The sequence below is a fragment of the Magallana gigas genome, chromosome 2 (assembly GCF_963853765.1).
Source record: "Magallana gigas chromosome 2, xbMagGiga1.1, whole genome shotgun sequence".
Lineage (NCBI taxonomy): Eukaryota > Metazoa > Mollusca > Bivalvia > Ostreida > Ostreidae > Magallana > Magallana gigas.
Genome location: NC_088854.1, coordinates 48,858,765 through 48,885,099, shown reverse-complemented (window position 1 = coordinate 48,885,099; position 26,335 = coordinate 48,858,765). Strand labels below are relative to the sequence as shown.

Here is a 26,335-nt window from a genome sequence, read left to right as displayed (position 1 = left end):
TGTCCGGACAGTATCTGTGTGGCGATTCTCTGCCCTATAATATGCTTCCAGCTCAACAGCTCTCTGTATTGCGTCATTCAAGTTTATGGGTCTAGCCTGCTTTATCTTAAGATGCATTTCTGAGTTATATAGCCCATCTAAGAACTGTTCAGTAGCTAGTATTTCCCAAACATCATCGGGGGCTGTTGGGTAAGCTAAATTTACGAGCCTCCTTACGTCCTGTCCCATCTCCGGTAAACTTTCAGAACCCTTTTGTCTCCCTCAGCTGTGCTCTGTATAGCTCAGTTTGATTCACAGGGGCGAATCTATCTTGCAAGGCCTTCACTAATTTCCTATAGTTCTGTCTCTCGTCTCTGGGCTGATTGCCTTATAACACACCTTGTGCTAGTCCCCTCAGGGATGCAGCCAAATATAGCCCTTTCTCAGTCTCTGACCATTCATTTAAAAGACAGACTGATTCAAAATGGGACAGATAATCATTCCATAAACCAGAACCGTCATATGTTGCAGGTTTCACACTTCCGAGATTGGACCGATCCAGGGTTCGTATTACTTGTTCTTTGGTTTGCATTGCTCTGCACTGGCGGCCGGTTACTAGGTACAGGATCCTCAGCCTCATCACACATCCACACATCTCCAGACACATAGCCATTCACACTGTTTCTCCGTCTCACGTACGAGGTACTGGTACTTATGCCTGGTCTGGGTCTTTGGAGGCCTGGAGAATTCATAACCCGTAGAGGGTCATGTATCTCTCTACTGAGCCAATTTATTTCCCGCTCTAAAAACTCTACATCGGCGTGTAAATTGCGCACACTCATAATTGAATATTATTATAACAACAATTTGTAGAAAACAATTGACTGATCAAAATTCCGATGCTGCCACCAATTTTGTAACGTGTTTTGGGTTCGATGATTGAGACCAGGCTGGGGAATGTGTTTAGTTAATAATTATATATGAATACCGGCATCATAGTTAAATATTGTTTTGCCTCAGACTAGAATGTCTCGACGTCATCGGATGAATCGCGTCACGTGATTGCCTCATAAATTTCTTTGACCCCCCTTTGCCCGTGACGTAATATTATGATCCTACAATAGCTTCGAGGTTTGCACAAACAACTGACGAGGAAGGTAAAAATTTAGAGAATTAAGCTATGAATTTAATCGTTTTATATTATCTTTTGTTTGTTTACATATCAAACTGTAGGTCCTTGACAAAACAAAACACTTATTAGGTTTGTTACTGACTGTTTACAGAAATTTGTGGGGTCGGTAAAGTCCATAGAAGGCGAGGCGGAACCTAATAAGTAATATTTTTATAATAACAATTTGTAGAAAACAATTGACTGATCAAAATTCCGACGCTGCCACCAATTTTGTAACGTGTTTTGGGTTCGGTGATTGAGACCAGGCTGGGGAATGTGTTTAGTTAATAATTATATATGAATACCGGCATGAAATTATCACAAAAATTACGAGTCAATATATACAGATATACAGTACCCGCAACATTATTTTTTACAAGATAAACAATAGGATAGGATTCACGCACGATAGAATAGCATTAACGTACGATAGAACAGTATACACACACGAAAAGATAGGATTAACGCACGATAGAACAGTATACACGCACGCACGATATGATAGGATTGATACATGATAGGAAAGGATAAACGATGTTCATGATAAATGTATGATCGCTTTAAACGATATTTACGAACAAACTGATAATGGCAGATTTTGAGAGAGAACACGTACAAATAAAGATTTACGTGGAATTTCTTTTTAGTAGCAATTGCCGAGTTGTTAATCATCTCTGCATCATTTATAGAATGTATAAAAATGACCTGCAGTTAATTTTTTTTCAACTAAAATTATGAGCTTTAATGATCAATAAATTTTCTGTATTGTATTTCTGTATTAATGAAATTATTTTCATTACCGAACACCCTAGCCGATCGCCGCGAATATTTCAGCCCTAGATTAAATCACTCGGAAAATAGCAGGTTTAATCATATAAATCCAACTCTTGTATAAAGTAAATATAAAATCTATCATAACTACATTTCTTTCTGTATAAGAAAATGATGCATTAAAAACGAATTATTACAGACAAGTTAAATAAATATTTACGCAGATACACATTCTGCGTACGATTTGTTAACGTTGTTTTCATTACCACACACCCTAGCTGATTGTCGAGAACATTTCAGCCTGAAATCAAATGTCACACGGAAAATAACAGGTTCAAAATACAACTCGGGTTTTAATTAAATATAAATTATATCATAAATAGTTTTGTTTCTGTAAAATATGATGCAACAAAATTATATTGCATAAAAGTTAATGTTTACGCAGGTATACACTCTGCGTACAATTTAATATATTCCATATACAGGTACAGAGGGTTCCGCTTAATCTGATAGTCAATTTGTCAGAGAAAAATTATCAGATTAACCGATTATTATATTAACCAATTTAGCATTTTTGTGCTCTTTAATTTTGGTAAAGAATAAAATACAACTTGTTTCAATACATACATGTAATTTATCAACAAAAAGATATAATCTGTTTGTCAATAGTTTGAAATGAAATAATTTACCTTGCATTAGCAATGAAATAGCATTTTAGCCGTTATTTTGTTTGTAAATGCTCAAAAGAAAATGTTTCCCTTCATCACTGTTCATTACGATGGTTTCAATGTGGCGGCCATTTTGACAGGAAGTAGTAAGAGGAAATGGCTATTTGTCTGAACATTCCCTCTTTTCACTTGGACAATTTATTTTAATTCTTTTTCTGGTATATAGAATGCTCTTAAATAATTAATTATGCATGATAACAAATTATTTGAATTTTATTCATTAAGTTTTCTACCCCGATGTAAAATTGAGAGTAATCAGAATTTCCTCGATGTCACATGTCCCCAAGCACTTTTGATTCAGAAATTACATGTTTAAATAATTCTTAATGGTGCAAGCCTAGCATGAAATTAACACAGGCAATTGGTACATGAAAAAACAATAAAATGTGTACACAGGTAAGGTCAGTCCTGTGTGCGGTCATCCGGAACAACTATCGATGTCGGTAGCTTTCATCTTACGAAGAAGTGAGCCACTCGTGTGTGTTGAAGTGAAACTAATGCCCTGTAAAGAGTTACTGTGTACACAAAAGGGGTGTCAACTAATTAAACAAAGGAATATAAAGGTGTTAGAGGGTGGGCTGAACTATCGATGTCGGTATCTTTCATCTATCGACCAGCTGACCATCTGTGTGCGTTGAGCTGTGACTAATCCCCTGAAGCACCGTTATTTGCAAGTTTTAGGCACGTGCCAAGCTGTTTACACAGTGAGAGGTTATACACGAAGTGGACATGGTGGAAGAGGTGTGAAAACGTGAATTGATATTTGATCGGCCGACAGAAATCGTATCAGATTAACCGAAAATGACATTTTTTTCAATCAGAATATCAGTAGAAATTACAAAGGCTTATATAGCAAATGGATCGGTGTTTTGATTTTATATCAGATTAACCGAATTATCACATTAACCGCGATCAGATTAAGTGGAACCCTCTGTATTAAATATGTTACCTTGTTCCTAAGAACTTCGTTTTTCATTTTCAATGTTAACAGATATGATTTACATATAATATTGGTTAATTTTGATCTAAAAAATTTAAAAATTAGTATCCTGACGGAATGTTGGATAGGATTTTACAATTCTTGTTCGATAATATTCGTATCTGGCGCACTGAACGAGTTGCAACTTAGTAATAAATTTACTTGCTTATGAAAAGGCAAGAAACGATTAACACGATAGGATAAACGGAAGAATTGTTGAAATTAAACGATAAACCTGATAGGATTAACGCACGATAGGATAGGATTAACGCACGATAGAAAAGTATACACGCACGATAGGATAGAATTAACGCATGATAGAACAGTATACACGCACGATAGGATAGGATTAATACATGATACGATATGATAGGTTTGATACATGATACGATATGATAGGATTGTAAAAAATAACGTTGCTGGTAATGTAGTTGTAAGGATGACCTATCCTTAAGCATGCAAAACAAATAATTCACAAATTATGAAAAAAAGGATGGGGCTTGATGATCTGTGGGTTATAACCTGGGGCTCTATCCGAGGCACAGGTCTCGGCTTTGAGACCTAGCTGCGAGATCTGTCTCTTGGCTCTATGCCTATATCATATGTATAGGGCTGTATCCCTGCAGCCGACACAAGCTGCAGCATGGTAAACTCATTTAATAAGATATGATGAAATATTAACGCTCAATTTAAAGATTAACCCAATACTAACACTGTGCAGTCGTATTAACGTACGTACTTCTTTGATAGCCGAACACAGAATCAGCTCTTCTCTCGAGTGTGCTCTTATATATACTAAGTGTCATCCGGACTATCCTCGCACAATGCCATAAGCATCAAAGATAACACCCGCATGATATAAAATTATCAGAACCCCAAACCCGATCATTTGTTACAGTATAATAATATATTTTGTTGTACTCTGGACCTTAGCTTTGGTTTAATGCCTGTTTACAGAGAGAGTTTTGCACAGAATTTCAACAAAGGGGATAGTTGATAATGACTCCATATGGCAATGGGGAAAATTAACTGTTCTGAGAAATCCTTCAGCTCTGGCATTGCATAAGTGAGTACTGATAACTTTGCCTAAGGAAAGGATTTGAGTAATCATGATTTAAAAGTTTCACAACAATGGCGTGTTTCGTGACATTATCGGAAAAAAAGCCAACAAAAGCAGGTTTGATAATATAATGCAGTTATATACATTATAATATCATATATTTCAATACTGTGATATGATATTTTGTTATACTTTCATGTTAAATACTGAAATCTGATTGGTTAAGACGCAGTTAATAATATTTTATATTACCCTCAGCGTTAGCAACGCACTTAGCAACGGGTAACATTAAATGTAAAAAAATGTTACATGCGCGAAAATTATGCGCGTACGGTTCGCTGTAGAATTCACGTTATTCCTATATAAAAGCAGTAAAATTTTCTTAAAAATTTTAAAAAAGACATTCAGTATAACAAAATAAATAGTGCCTGTTTGGGAGGATAACAGTTGAAATTGACACCCCTCGAAAACCATTGTCAACCTCCGCTTCGCGTCGGTTGACAATGGTTTTCTCGCACTACACTATAGAATATAAAAATGTCCGATTATAATGGATTATTTATTAGTTGCGGGAAACCGATTATCGATTATGAAAATCTCACCGACTCCCATCACTACTTCTTAGAAACCAATCAGTCAGGAAAGCTGAAACTTGTGTGGAAGCATCCTTAATATGTAGTATAGATACAAATTTGTAAAAATCATGACCCCCGGGGTAGGGTGGAGCCACAATGGGGGAGGGGGTCGAACTTTTACATAGAATATATAGTGTAAATCTTTTAAAATCTTCTTCTCAAAAACCATTCGGCCAGAAAAGCTGAAACTTGGGTGGTAAGGTAGATTCAGGTTTGTTCAAATTATGATCCCCGCAGGTAGGATGGGGTCACAATGTTGGGGGGTGGGGGAGGGGGACAAACTTTACATAAGAAAATATTAAAAAATCTTTTTCTAAAAACCACTTGCCTACGAAAGCTATAACTTTATTGAAAGCAATCTTGGATAAAGTAGATTAAAGGTCAGACGACATGTTCCTCGAGCATCTTTTCTGTATCTTCTCATAATAAAGAGTTCCAATACAAATTATTTTTTTATGGTGATTTTTAAAATGATTGAAATTTACTTGTATATGTATATATATGCTTAGATGTCTTAGTGGTTAGAGCCGTGGCCACTCTCTGCCAGGAGCGTAGGTTCTAGAGGTTGTGAGTTCAAAGCCCGGCCTAATTTAGTGATTTTCGCTGTGCTGTATCCTTTGTTTATTTTTATATCAGCAATTCAAATGTATTTTCAAGAAGACTGTATAGGAAATTGCATTATCTAGTATTTTGCAGAAATGCCTGATAAGGTATCCTAATTTTTTGCAAGAAAGCTTGTCAGAGTAGTAGTAAACCATTAACAAATTCCTGGAAAATGTTATATATAAAATTGAGGAATGTGTCATCTGACCTTAAATTCTTTGAAATCAAAATCTTGAGGAGTAGGGTAGGGCCACATTGGGATTCCAATTTTTCAAAATAAAACATTTTAATTGATCACAAAAAATGAAATGTTATGATATATGGTTTTACAAAAATGCAAGGATCCTAACATATCGCTGATTCTTTCAAACGAGTGTTTTTTACTAGCCTGAAAAGTGTCCATTTTCCTTTGACAGTTATGAATCTGGTTCTTTCCTTTCGCAGCCTGTTTTCGACATTTCTACGTTTCCTCAAACGCTTTAAAAACTAAGAAATTGTAGACTTGTTTATGTTTAAACATTCAGATATTTCTGACGCCCTGTGTCCACTTTCTATAAGTTTTATGATCACGTTTTTATTGTTGTCTGACATTTCATTACCATTGCCATTTTGTAAACAAGTGGGAAATGTAATAATAAAATGAATTCGATTTGGAAAATTACGGAAGTAAAAATAGTAATAAAGAGTTACTCCCCTTAGATCACAAAAAAAGATAAGTGTGACATCGTTTTATTGTCTAAAACGTAACTTCGAAGTTTTGAGGCGATGCTAGTTATTGGGCGCCATTAAAAAAGTTGATTCATTTATCGCACTATGCTGTATATCCTTTACTGATAATAACTTTGGGGTGCGTCTTTTTACCCCAATGAACCCCAATGATACCCCAATGAACCCCAATGATACCCCAATGAACTTTGAAATACCCCAATGATACTAAGTATGTTCATAATTGATACACTTTATGAATTTTATGTACCAACATGTTACACAAATTAATGAAATTTCAACTACGCAGCGTTTTTTTACTGATTGATTTCCCAGTGAACCCATTATTATCCCAACCAAATTTCATTGACACCCTAACGAACACAATAAACTTGAAATGAGCTCTGTTTAATGATTCATTCACCCATGAATTTTAATTTTCCAAATGAAATAAATCTTATTAATACAAGAATGTACCTGTACTTAATGAACAATTAATCCCAACCAGACCCTGAATAACATTAACTTACCAATGATACCGTATTTTAGCTTTAATGATAAGTAAGCCACAGTGATATTTAATGATAAGTAAGCCACAGTGATACTTTGATGAACACAACAATTCCTAGACATTATTTAAAAGCCCACCCCACCCCCTAAACAAAGTTTTTTTTTGGGGGGGGGGGGAGAGGGGAGTTATAGGAATTATCTTGTCCATAAGTCTGTCTGTGCAACATTTGTGTCTTGTCAATACTTATACTTATGGAGAAACACTGAAAGTTCTCTTACGACCTGAGTGTGTGTCATGAACTTGCCCCAAGTTCATTAGGTGCGATGGCACAATGCAGAGGTAGCGCGATCACGCGATGGTACGATAGCGACAACACGATGGTGCAATAGTGATGACGCGATGGTGCTATAGCGATAACGCAATGGTGCAATAGTAATGACGCAATGGTGCAATAGTGATGACGCGATTGTGCGATAGCGTTGACGTGATGGTGCGAAAGCGATAAGGCGATGATGCGATAGTGAGGATCAATGGTGCGATAGTGATGACGCGATGGTGCAATAGTAAGAACGCGATGGTACAATAGCGATAACGCGATGGTGCGATAGCGATAACTCGATGGTGCGATAGCGGTGACGCGAAAGTGCGATAGCGATGACGCAATGCTCTATCATGTCATTGTAAGTTGTTTATCGCGCTATCATCATCGCAGTATCGCTCTATCGACTGTTTATTAAAGGATTTCATTCAAATTAACCATTATTTTTGCTCCTCCAAGTAATAAACTTATAAATCTTGACAAAATTTGAGGCGCCCGCCTGAAGGATTAAAACAATCAACCTACGACATAAAGCGCACAAGGGCTACATGTAGTTTTAACAATATAGGTTTTAATAATAACCAATCGGGTTCGAAGAGTGTTCATTTTTATTAAAGGAAATACATGTAAACCTGAACAAAGCTTGTTTTAATTGTAGAGTAGTTTGAATTTAGTCCTACACTCACTCCTTTGTAACATTTCTGAGTTTACGGAGTCACGATCCCACTGCTTATAGCTAATTATACCCCCCGCAAACGAAGTTTTGGGGGGGTATATAGGAATCACCTTGTCCGTCCGTCTGTCTGTCCGTCCATCCATCTGTCTGTCCGTCGGTAACAAAAATTTTTACACAGTGTTTGTTAAGGTATGCCATATCGTTGGATATATTTCTGTACCAATCGGACATCAACTTCCTGTTAAATGACGACTTTGCTTATTTTTTAACCAAAATTTTCAAACAAATTTTGCTCAAAGATTTCTCAGCAACTATTTATCGCAGATGCTTGAAATGTTTACACAATATTTGTATAGGCATGCTACCTATATCGCGGGATGTATTTTTGTACCAATCGGACGTCAACTTCCTGTTTAATGAGTACTTTGTTTATTTTAGCCAAAACTTTCAAACAAATTTTCCTCAAAGATTTCTCAGCAGCTATTTATTGCAGATGCTTGAAATTTCAACACACTGTTTGTTAAGGCATGCCATATTGTGGGATATATTTTTGTACCAATTTGATGCCAGCTTTCTGTTAAATGTCGACTTTGCTTATTTTGCATATTCACATCAGAGCGAGGGTATCACTAGTGAGCATTGGCTCACAGATATCTTGTTTAAACTTATAATCTTTTGAATACATTTTGTGAAATATTGAACATTATAAGCATCATATTTGATATTTGCTGTACAACAGATGTCCAGTGTACACCAATCTCCCAGATGTTTGCCGTATGGTCAACGACTTTGCCAACCCCTGCTGTAAGAAACCAGACTGTACCATCTCCGCTCACCCTGGTGTAATTCAGGGAACCGGAACAACTACGCCAAACCCCGCTCTGCCTCAGACCCTCCCACCAAAACAACGTAAGTCATCAGTGACCATCCAACTTCAAAAGCAAGGAAATTCGCATTCACAAAAGTTTTGAATAATTTGAGATGGGAAAAAAATTAGAATGTAAAATCTTGCAGTACAAAGAATTGAAAATGATAAACATTTGGCAAATGTTTACAATGAGATGTCCTGTTTTTCTCTTACAACAATGTTTAGAATACTGTGTGTAGAAAGGATGTAAATATCTCTCTCTTTTGACGATTTTCAAAATACTCTGTGTACTAAGAATGTACATATTTTGTTCTTTTGACAGTTTCAGAATACTGTGTGTACAAAAATGCCCAGTATCTCCAGGGACAGACCTGGGAAGATGGCTGCAGCTACAAATGTCGCTGTGACGACTCGAGCCATGGAATCTACACCTGTAACCAGAGGTGAGTCGGAAGAAAGACTGTTGTCAAATTGTTTAGCTCAGGAGACCATGATAATGAATTCTACCCTCTGAACTTTAATACAATATAGACATGATAGATTAAACATTAATTGAGTCCCTTTTCAAGGAACTTTGGAGTTAGATTTACTCATTTTATGATCTCACTTTTCAGAGCATAAACAGAATGATATAAACTTTAAAGAAAAAAAGGGGATATTTGCTTCTTAAAAATCTATCAAAACTGAGTATTTTTATTTATTCTTCAGGTGCCCAACAGTCACCAGTGTTACCCCAGGCTGCACAATGAAGACTGATCCTAGGGACTCCTGCTGTCTTGTGGAAGTCTGCCCACAGCCCACACCAGCCCCCAGTCAGACTAAGCCAGTGCCCACTATTCAGCCCATACCCTTCACAGGAAAGGTCAATCTGCCCACACCTAGCTCAGTGCCCGGACAGCCAGCCCCATCACCAAAACTAGTTGGTACGTTATCAACTTTTCGGTCTCCTTGTTTGTTGAGAATTTGTTTGGCCATGCCTTGGTAATGATATTGATATTAAAGACAATTCAACCACTGTTCTCACCCTGGATATAACTCTTGTAAGACAGATTTTTATGTGTACATTTACAGAAATTTGAAGTGATTTTATTTTTATTTTTTTTAAATGAATTTCTATTTCATACTGATTTTTTTTTTACCAATTCAGGTTTCTGTGTGTACAAAAGTGTGACCTACAAGCAAGGCCAGAAATGGGACGATGGATGTGATTACGCATGTACTTGCTATGACGCAGAGCATGGAAGATACAAATGTGATCCTAAGTAAGTTGCTATGTAGTAAATGAAAAAATATTACCACCACTGTTCCTGTATACACATCTGAATTTGAAGCAATGTATCTTTTGAAGAAAATTTTTTTCTTCTTCATTGTGTAATAAAGAAATTACATACCGGTACTATTATAGCCAATTTTATTTGATTCATATTTGCATTTCATGATAAATGCGATCATTTTTCTTTAATTAAACCCTGCCTTACAGATGCCCAAGATACATGGATCTTTGTGACATGTGACATTGTGGAATGTGCTGAGCCAACACCTGCCCCCAACCCAACTTAGACCCCTGCTCCAGGACAACCCAACCCCAACTCCAACCCTAACCCCAACCCCAACCCACAGCCGACATACAATCCTAAACCACAGCCAACTTCAGAGTCTAGATGTAAGTCATTCAAAATCATGTGAATCAATATGAGCTGTGTACATGTATATATAGTGTATATAGAGTAGTTTTTGCTCCGTTTGATTTACACATAGGGTTATTGTAAAAGATTCCTACTTCCATTATATAAATTAAATGAGAAAAGAAGACGAGTGATAACTTGCGTTCATTCGGGTTGATAGGTACTTGTGAGTACAAAGGACAACAGTATCTCCAAGGACAGCAGTGGTATGATGGATGTGACTTCTCCTGTATCTGTGAGGACTGTGTCACTGGCGTGTACAGATGCAACCAAAGGTATGTCTCTCCATGAGAATCAAAAGAGGTTGAGATTTTATCAGAATTTAGTTTTACCTGCCTTTTTTTGCGGGTGTGGAAAATTTACTAGAAGGTTTTGTCTTTTGACAGGTGCCCAACATTCCAGGCTCCACCCCCAGAGTGTACTCTGATTGCTGATCCCAAAGATCCTCTTTGTTGCAAGATCCCAGAGTGTCCCACCACAGGAAACTACAACACTGCTCCTCCATTGGTCATTCAGGGAGGAAAAGCCACTCCTAGCCCCACTCTGAGACCCATCTACACCCCACAACCTACACCCTTCATTCCAAATCCTAACTATAATGGATTTACCAGTGGTACAGTCTACACACCAAGACCCACTCCAGCAATCCTGATCCTTGGAAGACCTTATCCCTCAGGCACACCTTACCCAGGGGGCACATACCCACCCGGTACAGTTCCCACTGTTCCTCCCGTAACCTACACACTATACCCAGGAGCAACCTATCCAGTGAACTACATGCCCAATCCTTTAATGATTCCAACATTCAGACCAGGGCAGACATACCCAACAAATATGACTCCATATCCAAGTGGAACATACCCAACAAGGGTAACGTATCCTCTGCCAACCATCTATCCAGGTGGAGAAACCTATCCTCCAGGTTTCAGCCCAGTGACAACCCAAGTTCCTTACAGCCCTGTTGTGGTGTACTTTACAAATGCTCCACTGATCCCATGTGGCACCTATCCACCAAGACAGACACCATTTGTCGGCGGAACCTATCCAACTGGAACTGTACCCCCAAGGACTTACACTCCATTTGTCGGCGGCACTTATCCACCCAGTCAGACCTTTGGTCCTTATTTCACTCAGCCCACATTTAGGCCCTACCAGACCTACCCAACCAACAAGACTCCATACGTTGGTGGAACCTACCCAACTGGAACTGTACCACCTCCAACTCCATTTGTTGGTGGAACCTATCCTCCAGGATACATACCAAGGCAAACACCACCACCCAAACCACAGGCTCCTATTCTGGTCCCTGGAGAACCCTATCCATCCAGAGAGACACCCTACCCTGGCGGAACTTTCCCTACAGGCACTGTTCGAGTACAGTACACTCCCTTCATTGGTGGAACATATCCACCCTCTTTCACTTTCCGACCAGGACAGACACTACCAACTTTTGTGCCAGGGCAGACCTACCCAACTAATGAGACCCCATATCCAAGTGGAACCTACCCAACCTGTGTCACTTTGCCTCCATACACACCTTTTGTTGGCGGAACATATCCGCCAAGCTACACACCACCTCCATATTACAGACCATCAACATTCAGACCAGGTGGCACATATCCAACCAATCAGACACCTTATCCATATGGCACCTATCCAGTTGGCACTGTCCCAATGGGAACACCCTTCGTTGGAGGAACCTATCCACCAGGATTCACCTTTAAACCACAACCTACCACACAAAGCCCATTCATTCCAGAACAGACCTATCCAATCAATGTTACACCATATCCTCTCGCCAAACTGTCACACCTGTGACACCATATCCTGGTGGACCAAATCAAACACCTTATCCAAGTGGAACCTATCCATCAGGCACTGTACCCCCACCAGTACCATATCCAAGTTGTACCTATCCACCAGGATACACGGATAATAATCCAAACCAACCTTATTTGATTCCAGGAAGAACCTATCCACCATTCTTGACACCATTCCCCTCAGGAACATACCCACCAGGTGTGACAGTGCCATACACCCCCTACCCACAGGGAACTTACCCACCAGGCTTTACTATTCCACCACAGTTCACCACACCTCAACCAACCCCATCACCACAACCAATCTATGTCCATAAGTAATTTCTCTCTCCATTTCTGTTTAGAGCTTATAATGGTAGCATATTCATGCAATTAAGGCAGCTTTTAGCAGTATGTATGTTTTATACTAGGATTTTAATAATAATTTGCCCATTACGAAATATATTTAAACAGCATATATTTATGGCAATTTTCTAGCTGCATTTTTAATTTTGGTTATTTTTTTTATGACAGAACTCCATTCTTTTTCACAGAACTAATCTTTTTGTTGAAGAATAAATGATGCTTTTCCATTTTAGCCAACACTTGTATCTACAAGGGTTAATCCTACACCCAAGGACAAAGATGGCAGGATGGTTGCGACTACGACTGTGTATGTGAAAATCAAATGACTGGAGTCTACAAATGTACTGAGAAGTAAGACATCCTTCTAAAGCCTAAAAATGTTCGACTTGACTTACGATTTAAAGGCCAAAATATTTGTAATCTATGATTATTCTTTCAAGTTTAGTCCATTTTTGAGTCATATTATTTTACACGTTTGGTCATGGATAAATATGATATCATGACTTTTGTGGCCCATAGATGCCCACGAATCACAGACTTGAACCCAGGCTGTCAACTGGTCCAAGACATTAATGATCCCTGCTGTAAGAAGCCTTACTGTTCCCCTAATGTGTCCCCCATTGTCATCAAGGCCCCAACACCCACCACCATTAACGGATATCCAGGTGAGCAAATCAAATACTTCATAGCATTTCAGTAAAACATGGTAACAGATACACACTTTTTACAAATGCATGAGCACAGCAAATTCAGTTTCATTACTCTTACTATTCAAAATGTTTTTTAAACTAATTCGATATAAAATTTAATATATAATGAATAGATCCTCTGGGGCTTTGCTAAAAATCTGTTTTAGTGTACTTTTAAGACTATGCCATCTTCTCCAATCAGAGACTGGATATTGCCAAAAATGGTCAGAGAATAGAACAGATTTTTTTTTTGTCTTCAAATTAGAGTTTTCTTGATCAATCTTGGATGGTGAGATGCTGATGTGTTATTGATATAGAGACTATAGAGGGGTGGGGGGGTCCCAAAAATATTTCTGTACACTTGTTTTCTTGGTGGATTTGATGGAAGTGCTGATATGTTATTGATTGTTTTTACAGCTGTCTGTATGTACAAGGGCGTGTCCTTCCAACAAGGCGAGTCCTGGAAGGATGGCTGTGACCTGGTCTGTGAGAATGGAACAACAGAATTCTACCGATGTGACGACAGGTAAATGTGACCAATTTTATTAATGCATTGGATGCCAGTTAAATTTTACTTAAGTATAGTTAACTTAGAATGTTTTACCATTTTCAGACACCTCCTTCCCACCCCACCCCACCCCACCCCCCCAAAAAAAAACAGCATAAAAGTACTACATGTATAACAAACCACCCCCCCCCCCCCCCCCAAAAAAAATACCGGTATGTTAAGTGGAAAATCTTAGGTACTGTGGTTTCCTTAATATTTAAGGGTAATAAGGGTATCAATTTTCGTGGTTAAAGTGAAAAACACAGTTTCAAGGGTACTTAAATTCATGGCCAATGATCCTATCAATACAAACAGTTAGTAGAAAGTGCACTTCAATAAACATTTATTTTCATGGATAAACTTAACAATGAAATCCATGAAAATTGGTATCCAACTAATATTGATGAAACCACAGTATTTAATGAAGTTTCTAGTGTTTTGAGAACAACATTGGTTTCTGGAACAGATGTCCACAGTACCAGCTGACTGAGGGATGCTCCATGGAGGCAGATCCTGATGACTCTTGCTGCAAGAAACCAGTCTGCCACCTAGAGCTGATGAAACCCCCAACTGTGGCCCCCACACCTTCACCCAAACCTGGCGAGGTCCCAATGCCCACACCATCCCCTACCCCATACACTCTGCCCATGCCAACAGCTATTAACTATGGATCTGGACCCAATGGAGGACGTAAGAGAATTTTCTTCTCCTGAAACAGTTTCAATATTTGATTTAAACATATGGTGACCAATTTCTTTTTAAAGATTCTTTGTTTTCTATCAAACCTGAAAGTCTTTGGTATCAATATTTACAATGGCAGCAGTCTTACATGAATTTTGTCAAATCCTCAATTTCAGGGACATGTCAATTTGTACATGTAGATGATTATACGCCTATCAATTGAAACTGGAATTTCTTATTTCAATGAACAGTTGATTTCATTCCATGATATTCATTATAAGTGATGTTCATTAATTAAGTGATACAGGATATTAAAGCTCTATCAGAAACATTTTTTCTGGTTTGAACAGATGGATGTTTGTACAAGGGAGTCTCTTACAATGCTGGAAAGACCTGGAAAGATGGCTGCTTCTACACCTGTGAATGTTTGGACATGCAGACTGGCAGATACAGATGCAAGGACAGGTGCAAAAATCTAAATTAACTAAATATTATTCTCAGTTCAGTCAGAGGCCAGGAATTTTGAGCAACGATTTTACCAACTGGTTTTTTTGTCCAATGTTTTGACAGTCAGATCTGTGTCTTCCTTTCTGTAGATGCCCATCCATGGATGGTGTCGTCCCACCACCCAACTGCCAGATTGTCTCTGACCCTGCAGACCCATGCTGTAAGATGATGCAGTGCAGACAACCTACCCCCGCCCCCTCATTCAATCTGGTCACAGGAAACAAACCCCCGATCACTGGCAGCATCACCTTCCCCCCACAACCTAACAACACACAGGTACCCAACCCATACCAAACAACCCCAGACACCTATGCCAACACCTAAGAGTAAGTGCATCCAGTTGATTTTTCATCAGGCTGTAAAACTGAATTCAAAATTTTTCTAAATAAGTCACCTCTTGAGAGTGTGTTTCTTTATTGGTGGTGATATCTTTCTCTCTCATTTAGACATCTGTATTATGAATGGCAAGACCTACAGCCAAGGACAGACTTGGTATGACTTGGTATGACGGATGCGCCAGAGTGCGTGTGTAATGATGGAAAGACTGGCTACTACAGATGTAGTCAGAGGTAAGTATATTAATTACGAGGACACAAAGGTTATTAATGTAACCATGCTTTTATTCTTCTCTCTACAGAATTTTTATTACTAGTTTAAAATGCTACAAATTTGACCTTTTTCATTCATAATTCTAAAAAGCAAGTGAAATAGAAAGATAGAATATATGATATTTAAGACAATTTGTTTTCTTTTTCCAGATGCAACACTTACGACAACTTGCCTTCCTCTTGCACATTGATCCCTGATCCAAACGACCCCACCTGATGCCAGGTGCCTCACTGTGAAACGCCCACACCTGGACCAAACCAGCCTGTCACCATCAAGGGACAGCCTGAATCCTTCACAGGATATGGAATCACCGAGACACTACCTCCTACCCAGCCTACCACTGTCAACCCATTCCTGCCAACTCAGCAGCCTACTCCTTCTCCTCAGCCTAGCACTCCTAAACCAGATGGTGAGATTATCCTGTATACTATTACCTACTAAAAATGTTTAGAAAAGGGAGGTTGGTGTTTGGAGGATGAGGTATCTGAATTTCAGTGTTTGGAAAGTTTGTGTGCATGGTTTAGAAATATGGGATAGGAAATGAAGCGAATATGAGATATGATTTTACTCATTCACTAAATTTTGATTTGTAAATATTTAAACAAATTTATAGGTACAAAGAAAGGGAGGGAGGAGGGAGAGAAATGAAATGAAAATAGTTGAACAAAATTTATGTTTATTTATTACCGGGTATATCAAATTTAAGATAAAGTCTGTTGATTTGTATTTGTCAGTTTGACCATTGTGTTAGAAACTGGCTTTAAGGGGTCAAGAGTTAAACTTTTAGAAAGCTTTGCAGTACCATTGAACTGGTCAACATTTTTGAACACATTAATTTTATGTTGTGCAAGAAGTAATAATTTTTTTTTTTTCAGTCTGTATCTACAATGGACTGGCTTACAGAACAGGTGAGCAGTGGCAAGATGGATGCAAATACAACTGTATCTGTGAGGATGGACACATGAGAGGTGAGAGGACTTTTATATACCAAGTATTAAAGCAATACCAATTTTTAATTGACAAAAATGCATACTGTATTTCTGGTAATTTTTCGTGGGGGTCTAATTTTCGCTTTTTTTGCAATCACTTTTAAATTGCAAAATATTCAATATGCAGAAATTATATCCAATAATGTTTGGTAAAAAAATTTGAATTGCAAAATAATGACTAAGGCAAATTAAAATTGGTACACATTTTATCCTGTTTCGCAAATTTTGTGACACAAAAAAAAATGGATGTACAGTATATCTGTTAATTTGGCACATGACATGGGAATTTCTCAGCTAAGACAAGAATATTTTTCTCCTTTTTCATTTATAGTTCAATGTTATGTTTTGGAATTATTCTTTTTTCATTTATAAAATTTCACATTTTAAGATTTTGGGCATAGCTGAAAATTGATTTACATGTACATTAACATGATAACTACCTTAGATCATTCCTATTTTACATGAAGATAAATAAAACTTTAGGTCCCAATATTCTGAAAAATTTGTAAAAATTTGAATAATGCATACAGATTCTGATGCTAAGCTTTGATCTTACAGATGCCCAACAGTTCCTCGTCTGTCTGCGGGATGTACCCTGGAGACTGACCCCAGCGACTACTGCTGTAAGGTGGCTGTGTGTTGTCAGACCACAACCTCTGCCCCTGGACAGCCAACACCCTCACCCACCTAACCACCAAGTAAATGACCATCAATGTCACTGTCAAAAAATTCAAAAATTTCTTTTTTCAATGCCCCACCCATCAAACCACTCAGTAAATGAACATGCAACCACTGTCAAAAGTTTCACAAAGCACTTGCCATCATTTATGTGGATCCATTCATTACTAATTCTATAGATTTTTACCCTTGCCAACCAAAGACTTCTGTATGACAATGTTTGCATTGTACTTGTAGCTTTCTGTGTGTACAAAGGAGTCCCATACATCCAGGGCCAGACCTGGCAAGATGGCTGCTCCACCACTTGCAGATGTGATGACGCTGACAACAACATCTACAACTGCTTTGACAGGTAAGTGTATATAAGTGAAGAATATTCTTGTTCAGAAGAGAAGTTTTATGGTATTAAGAATTGTGTTTGTGATAACCGCTTCTACTACAAGCTGTCAAGCCAAGACTAGATACACTGATGTGCAATTAATATGAATTAAGATATTGGGCATTATTGAAATTTTACTTCTTTTATGTGTACATGGCATTTTCATTAAGATTGGTAAGGTGCAATTACAGTGTTGTTAAGTATCCATTGTTTATACTTCCAGGTGCCCTCAGTATCCTAACTTACCTGCAGGATGTACCAAGACTGCTGACCCCAACGATCCATGCTGCCTGGTGCCAGTCTGCAGCACCCCAAGACCCACACCCTACAACCCTCAGTACCCAACCACCACCCCCAATCCTAACCAGCCTACCACACCCTACAATCCTTATGTTACACCACTGCCTAAAGGAGAAATTGTGGGATACAATCCTACCACACAGAATCCTTACAATCCTTCACCCAAACCAAGTAAGTGTTGAGAAAATTATTGATAAAAGGGGAAAAAACATTACAGAAAAGTGATAATTCAGGAATTGATTCAAGATACAGGTATTGTATACAGTACCCGCAACATTATTTTTTACAATCCTATCCTATCGTATCGTGTATCAATCCTATCGTATCGTGGGTGTATACTGTCCTATCGTGCGTTAATGCTATCCTATCATGCGTGTATACTGTTCTTTGAGCGTTAATCCTATCCTATCGTGCGTTAATCCTATCAGGTTTATCGTTTAATATAAAAAATTCTTCCGTGTTAATCGTTTCGTGCCTTTTCATAAGCAAGTAAATTTATTACTAAGTTGCAACTCGTTCGGTGCGCCGTATACGAATATTTATCGAACAAGAATTGTAAAATCCTATCCAACATTTCGTCAGGATACTATTTTTTTTAATTTTTAAGATCAAAATTAGTCAATATTATATGTAAATCATATCTGTTAACATTGAAAATGAAGAACAAAGTTCTTAGGAACAAGGTAACATATTTACCTGTATATCGAATATATTTAATCGTACTCAAAGTGTATACCTGCGTAAACATTAACTTTTATGCAATATAATTTTGTTGCATCATATTTTACAGAAACAAAAGTATTTATGATATAATTTATATTTAATTAAAACCCAAGTTGTATTTTGAACCCGTTATTTTCCGTGTGATATTTGATTTCAGGCTGAAATGTTCTCGGCAATCAGCTAGGATGTGTGGTAAGGAAAACAATGTTAACAAATCGTACGCGGAATGTGTATCTGAGTAAATATTTATTTAACTTGTCTGTAATAATTCGTTTTTAATGCATCATTTTCTTATACAGAAAGAAATGTACTTATGATAGATTTTATATTTATTTTATACAAGAGTTGGATTTATATAATTGATTTTAATAGATTTTATATTTACTTTATACAAGAGTTGGATTTATATAATTAAACCCGCTATTTTCCGAGTGATTTAATCTCGGGCTGAAATATTCGCGGCGATCAGCTAGGGTGTTCGATAATGAAAACAATTTTAACAATACAGAAAATAACTTTGCGGGTACTGTAACAGTGCATAACCTGATCCATTGCAGCATTCTGTGTATACAAGGAACAACAATACACCAATGGACAGACTTGGCAAGATGGATGTGACTACAACTGCGAATGTATCGATCAAGCCACAGGCCGCTACAAGTGTACCGAGAGGTAACAATGTCATCTACGTTTAACATTCTGATTTTAAAGTTAATTTAAATGTGCTTTAAGGAAGGCCCATCAAAAACGATCTTAGCACGGAATGGTTTTTTTATTCTGATGTGCTTTTACAGGTGCCCATCCTTCCCTGTTAAGCCTAGCTGCTTCATGGTACCAAGCCAGACAGACAACTGCTGCAAAGTACAGTACTGTCCACCCCAACCCCACCCACCACCCCAGTACCACCAGAGAACACCACTCCCGTGGGCGTAACTCTTGTACCAAACCCAGGCTCAACCTTGGTACCACCACAGCAGATTACCACAGCTCCAGTCATCCCCATTCCACAGCCCGGAGGTCAGAGTTAACCACTGTTTCAATCTGTAATCTATTCATTTAACACTGTTTCTGCAGGCTTTAAAATTTAGATCTGTAGAGTGACTGAAACAGTTTTATGGGTCAGGGTATGAATATGGAAATAAGAAAAACAATCATTGGCAAGGATTTTTTTGTGCAAGAGTGTTGGTATAAATATGGATATATTTTTATACCCCTGCTCCGAAGGAGAGGGGGTATACTGTTTTACCCTAGTGTGTCTGTCTGTCCGTCTGTCTGTCTGTCCGTCCGTAACAAAAATTTCTGTCGCATTTATCTCAGCAGCTATTTATCGCAGATGCTTGAAATTTTAACACACTATTTGTTTAGGCATGCCATATTGTGGGATATATTTTCGTACCAATCAGACGTCAACTTCCTGTTAAATGAGTACTTTGTTTATTTTAGCCAAAATTTTCAAACAAATTTTCCTCAAAGATTTCTCAGCAGCTATTTATCGCAGATGCTTCAAATTTTAACACACTTTTTGTTATTGTTATTGTTGATTCTCAGTATATCCCATTTGTTTGAATAATTTTTATTCACACTTGCGCCCTTGGTCAGTATGGAGAGTTCTAGGTGGGCTGTATTTGGTAACATAATTGTCTACGAAGGCTTACGCTACTGTCTTGGCCTCCATGTGCGGAAGTGGATTAGCTTCGGTCCATTTAGTGAAGTAGTCTTGAATTACCAGATAGTTTTTATTCCCTCTGGTTGATGTAGGAATAGGACCTAAGATGTCAATCGCAACTCTTTCTCCTGGATCTCCTGCTCTGGTAACTTGCATAGGCGCACAAGGAGTTTACTGTATTTCTTTCTTTTGGCGCAATGTTGACAGAATGCACACCATCTTCTAACATCTTTGTTCATGACAGGCCAGTAGAAGCTTTGCTTTTTTTTTTGCAAGAGTTTTCTGTCTACCAAGATGTCCTCCTGATGGCACATCATGGAATGTTTCTTGGGTTGTTGGCATATAGGCTTTGCATCTACAGTATCAATTTTATGTTTTATCAAGTTTGTGTGACCTTGATCAGCACCCTGTTCAGCTAAAAGATTTGCATGCTTAAGCAGAAACGAACTTGCTTGCTTTCTTTGTTCTGGTGAAAGACCATCAGTATTGTCCAAAAGAGTTTGAATGTGTCAGGTAGCTTTGTGTTTTCTGTTGACTCACCGCTGTCTGCAGGTGTTGTGGTTCTTTTCAGCTCAAATATTTTGGCAATACTTCCTTTTTTATACCACTAAGAGATCTTCATTGTGATTTATCAGCCTCAAAGGAACTGTGTTGCTAGGAGCTGTGGATACAGTGGATCTACTCATCATCAATTCTTCTTTTTTGAAATTCATGGATGGTTCTTAAATTCCATACAGAATGCATTCTGAGGGTATCACCTTACCAAAGATGATCCACTCACTTCTGCCCGGTATTACTGAAATTTCTTGGATAGAAACCCTGCAACATTGCACATTTTGCTCCAATAGTACAAATTCATCCATTAAACAAGGGTCATTGACATGAGGTTTAGAGTGCATTCATGTTCAACCATTAAATCTAGCCGTAGGATACCCTGTCCTCTTATTGCTGCAACAACTGCTTCATGTTTAATCAAATTTTATCCCTCTCTAAATTTAGACACTGCTGATCCTTTGGTCTGTAATGTTTTACCATCTGTTGAAGGGAATCCTAAGTATGCCAGTTTGTAATATCGGTTGATTTGTCGATGGTATAGCATCATGTTTTGTAAGACTATTGTAACTGAAGCCGTTTTCCATTAACATTTGTTAGAATGTAAAATCCAGAGACAATTGATGTCTAGCATCCACTCCTCACCTGGCAATTAGGTTGTGTGCACTCTTTATCATTCTCTTTACTAAGCTGACGTTCATTATTTGTCTTCTCTTGTGTCACTCGCTGTTGACATTTGTGGCTAATGTGTCCTTTTGATTGCAATTAAAACAAATGATGTCATCTCTTATTGTCTGTCTGCAAACTCTACCCAAATTTCCCTGCTGCTTTAACTGCTGAATTTTAGACTTAAGTTCCCTGATTTCTGCATCTCTGCCATCATCTTGTTTACACAGGGTTTCAGTGACAATTTTGCCTTATTTAATTTCCCTGTCCTCTTTACTTCAGCTTTCATGCAAGCATCGAATTCCACAGTTATCTATAATGTTCTGTCAAAGAAAACTGGCCGGGCACGCAGAATTTTAAGACAAACTTCAAACTTTGTCAACGGGTTTAGGATACTGTCCATAGCTAGTGTATCAAGAACTTTCTTTGGTGCTTTAGGGTACACAAGGGTAACCAACTTTCTAATCGCCTGCCCTAGTTCCAACAGTGACTCACCAGGTTTTCTCTGCCTTGTCCTCAGTTCAGACTTATAAAGTCCTTCAATACTTGTCCGTGCAAAGCGATTAGCCAAGGCACTGACTAATTATGCCCCCAATCGAAGAAGGGAGGGCATATTGCTTTGCTACTGTCTTTTGGTCGGTCAGTCCACCAACAGTTTCCATTTATTTTCTTCGCAAAGGATGAACATATTGATATGAAATTTGGTATACAGGTTTATCATTGGGTACGAACGAGCAATTTTTGACAGAGTTATGCCCCTTGACCTTAGAAAAGTTCCAATTATTTACAGTTTCCTTTCATTTTCTTCGCAGAAGATGCACATATTGAAATGAAATTTAGTATACAGGTTTATCATAATGATATCTAAGTCAACTGCTATTTTGGGTATGCATACCTGTTAACCCTCCCGCATTGCGCGGGAGACTCCCGCAAAACGGCCCAAAAATCTAACATCTCCCGCATCCAACCTATCTCCCGCGTGGGAGACAAATTTCTCCCGCAATAGTATTTGTCTTCCCCTGTACCAGGGAATCCATTCTGAATCTTTACATGCAAATTTCAACAACCACTGGGGGTTTTTCTCTGATTTTAAGCTCAAACTGCTGCTGTATAGCTTGAATATATCAAAATCCATCCAAGTACTGTCTACCGTGATCATAGTATGACATGTTATAGCCCAGTTTACTTTTTACGATTACTTCCGGTTTTGACTTAAATCAGTTATGTATTTTGTTATGCATAGGCCTTATAAAAAAATTAAATGAAAGCTTAAAACATCTTGATTTTATTCTGTAACACCAAAGAAAACAATAACAGCCAGTGGTGTCACTTAACAGGTGCACAGGTAAAGCACCCAAGCCACGTGCAGTGAGTCGTGACTAATTCTATCTGGCCAGCACAGTCGGTGAAAATCAAAGTGAGTTTGGAACAGAGTGTTTATACAAGCTACCGATAAAAGTGAAGCTCGAGGAAAAAGTGTAAAAGCATTTCACAAGAGTTTTTAAAGTTTATAGTACCGGTACTATGAATTACAGGGATATGCTATAGACATTACAACAGAGATCATTTTTAAAAAATGCTGGAGAAATACATGTTGTTTTGTGAATTAAAAATCTATGATTCTATGCAGTGATGGTTCAATACTGAACAATAAGAAGACTTATAATAATATAAAAAGTGGCACTATTGACTTCTTGTATTGTACCATGCAAACAAAATAATAGTTTTCTGAACATGTACAGCAACACAAGTTGTAATTGCACACTGGTAGTCATAGAAATGATAAAATTTAAAATGATTGCAAATGCATTAATTACAATGGTAAAATAAGGTATCTAACAGTATTTTTAATATATATTTGCATTTCACATGAAAAAACGTCGTTTACGCAAAATCTCCCCCTTAGCCAAGTTGGTAAGGGGGAGATTCTCCCACATAGCAGCTTTGAAAGGTTAACAGGTATGGGTATGATCTAGCAATTTATACCCCTTGGTCATAGAAAAGTTTCAATTATTTATAGTTTCCATCCATTTTCTTTGCAGATGTTTCCAAGGAAGGGGACATAAGTGTTTTATAAACATCTCTTCTTCATTGAAGTCTGTTTCATTTGTTCAGTTCTGTGCAGTATTCAAAATGAACCTTGAAGTCCATCCAGGCCATCGAAGGTTGATCGGGTAATTCTTGACCTTCACAATTCTGCCAATGTTTTGTCTCTTCAGTTCATGACTGCTGTCTTCTTTCGAGAACTACGTTTTGATAGCATCTGGAATGTCTGCTTTTTATCTTTACAGTGTTAAAGGGCATGCCAAACCTTCAAGAAGTATTTCATACTGTTGTATTCATATGTTAATTTGTTACATGTGATCCTTACAAGGAAATTAAGGTAGGTCCGTAACAATGAAATGATAAACTTCAAGTTGAAGATATCCATGGTGTTACATACAAAGACAAGCTGTTATTGTGTGTACTGGTCCATTGATTTAGCATACAAAAGCCCAAATGGTATTATTTTGTGGGTATAACTGACAATATGATACAGTAAAACTCGTTTAGTACGAACACGGATATAGCGAATTATCGGATATAGCGAAGTTTTTTAGAGTCCCCGGTAAAATTCTTAACAAATCTTTACAAAATTTTACGTTTATAACGAATTCGGATATAACGAATTTACGGATATAGCGAACTGATTTTGAGTCCCATAGAGGTGAATAATAACGAAATTTAACACCTTTATAACGAATTTTTTTACAGTTTAAAAAAAGTTTGCACTTCCAGTTAACAAACTAGTTTGAATGAATATATTTTCGTATGCTTTTTTCAATTTACAATCCGATTAGTAAAGTTATCAAAGTAATGAATTTCTATTTTAAGCCTAAAATAGCAAAAATTATAGTCTGGTGAAAGAAAACATGTATATAGTGAATTCGTTATAAATATTATTACGGATTCGTTATACGGATATAACGAATTACGGATATAACGAAGTAATTCAATTGGTCCCTATAACCCAGTTTTACTGTATAAATTAATATTTAGCTACATGCTAAGGTTTTGTCATTTAGTGAATGAATACTTGAAATTTGTAAATGTCTGAGAAGACAGATCATTGTGGGTAAGTATGAACTAACCAGTATTGATGCTTACTGACAATCTCTGTGAACATGTGTTGTTTCGGGTTAGTCCTTGTCTGTCCTTTTATGTACCCTAAATGTATATAACTGTCTTAGGAGATAATGGGTTCAAATCCCATCACTACTGCATATGTTTTCAAGTAGTGTTTTAAGGTAGGTCTCCAAGTTCTAGTATCAACTAATATAACTGTTATGTTTGCATGCTGTTTTATTTTTCCCTTGTTTTGTCTCCAACATCAATCCGATTTAAATCTAAATGATATTGTTTATAAAATTGTTATTAATTATGAATCATTTGCTTTACAAGAAAATGAAGATGAAATGAAAATGATTTTTTTTTCAAATGTTTCTGACAAGATGCTTTATTTTTAACTCCTTTTTAGCTCACCGAGACGAAGTCAGGGGGAGCTTATGCTATACCCTCGGCGTCGGCGTCGGCGTCGGTGTCGGCGTCGGCGTCGGCGTCCGGACCTGGTTAAAGTTTTTGTTGCAGGTCCTGTATCTAAGCTATTACTTGTCCTATCGTCACCAAACTTGCATGGATGATGCATCTGGACCTACTTATGGACTTGAAAGACTTGGATGCTGAATCTGAGTCCTAAATTTCAGATGCTTGAGGAGGTTAAGGTTGTTGGACCAGGTTAAAGTTTTTGTTGCAGGTGCACTTTGATAGCAATATCTAAGTTACTGCAGGTCCGTACTTCACCAAACTTGCATGGATGGTGTGTCTTATGGTACTGATGCACCGGACAGGCTTGAGTGCTGAATCTGAGCTATAGACTTCGGATGCTGGAGGAGGTTAAGGTTTTTGGAGCAGGTTAAAGTTTTTGTTGCAGGTGCCCTTTGATAGCAATATCTAAGTTACTGCTGGTCCGTGCTTCACCAAACTTGCATGGATGGTGTGTCTTATAATACTGATGCACCAGGCAGTTTTGGGTGCTGAATCTGAGCTATAGGTTACAGATGCTGAAGGAGGTTAAGGTTTTTAGAGCTGGTTAAAGTTTTTGTTGCAGGTGCCCTCTGATGATTATATCTTAGTTACTTCTTGTCCTAACTTCACCAGACTTCCATGGATGGTGCGTCTTATGATACTGATGCACCAGACAGGCTTGAATGCTGAATCTGAGCCATAGCTTTCGGATGCTGGAGGAGGTTAAGGTTTTTGGAGCTGGTAAAAGTTTTTGAAACAGGTGCCCTCTGACGATTATATCTTAATTATTACTTGTCCTAACTTCACCAGACTTCCATGGATGGTGCGTCTTATGATACTGATGCACCTGACGGGCTTGAATGCTGAGTCTGAGCCATAGGTTTCGGATGCTGGATATGGTTAATTTTTTTGAAACAGGTAACATGTTTA

General features: G+C 37.9%; 4 protein-coding genes across 6 annotated transcripts in view; 3 read left to right on the top strand and 1 right to left on the bottom strand.

Moving 5' to 3' along the window:
* LOC105325654 (neural cell adhesion molecule 1) overlaps positions 1-26,335 on the bottom strand; it is a 262,905-nt gene that overhangs the window by 127,976 nt on the left and 108,594 nt on the right. The window lies entirely within an intron of this gene.
* On the top strand, positions 10,495-12,509 carry LOC136273088 (adhesive plaque matrix protein-like). The gene is made up of 3 exons (XM_066076957.1): positions 10,495-10,668; positions 10,851-10,965; positions 11,077-12,509. Exon 3 carries the CDS (start codon positions 11,468-11,470, stop codon positions 12,506-12,508), a length of 1,041 nt encoding a protein of 346 aa, XP_065933029.1. The 5' UTR covers positions 10,495-10,668; positions 10,851-10,965; positions 11,077-11,467; the 3' UTR covers position 12,509.
* On the top strand, positions 12,730-16,853 carry LOC136273089 (putative epidermal cell surface receptor). Its single transcript, XM_066076958.1, has 10 exons — positions 12,730-12,827; positions 13,089-13,206; positions 13,375-13,520; positions 13,962-14,070; positions 14,558-14,781; positions 15,123-15,237; positions 15,369-15,605; positions 15,726-15,848; positions 16,038-16,297; positions 16,764-16,853. Exons 2-7 carry the CDS (start codon positions 13,178-13,180, stop codon positions 15,601-15,603), a joined length of 858 nt encoding a protein of 285 aa, XP_065933030.1. The 5' UTR covers positions 12,730-12,827; positions 13,089-13,177; the 3' UTR covers positions 15,604-15,605; positions 15,726-15,848; positions 16,038-16,297; positions 16,764-16,853.
* LOC136272585 (putative epidermal cell surface receptor) lies at positions 15,815-19,990 on the top strand. The gene is made up of 8 exons (XM_066074331.1): positions 15,815-15,848; positions 16,187-16,297; positions 16,764-16,856; positions 17,436-17,591; positions 17,793-17,907; positions 18,158-18,405; positions 19,515-19,629; positions 19,752-19,990. Exons 1-8 carry the CDS (start codon positions 15,815-15,817, stop codon positions 19,888-19,890), a joined length of 1,011 nt encoding a protein of 336 aa, XP_065930403.1. The 3' UTR covers positions 19,891-19,990.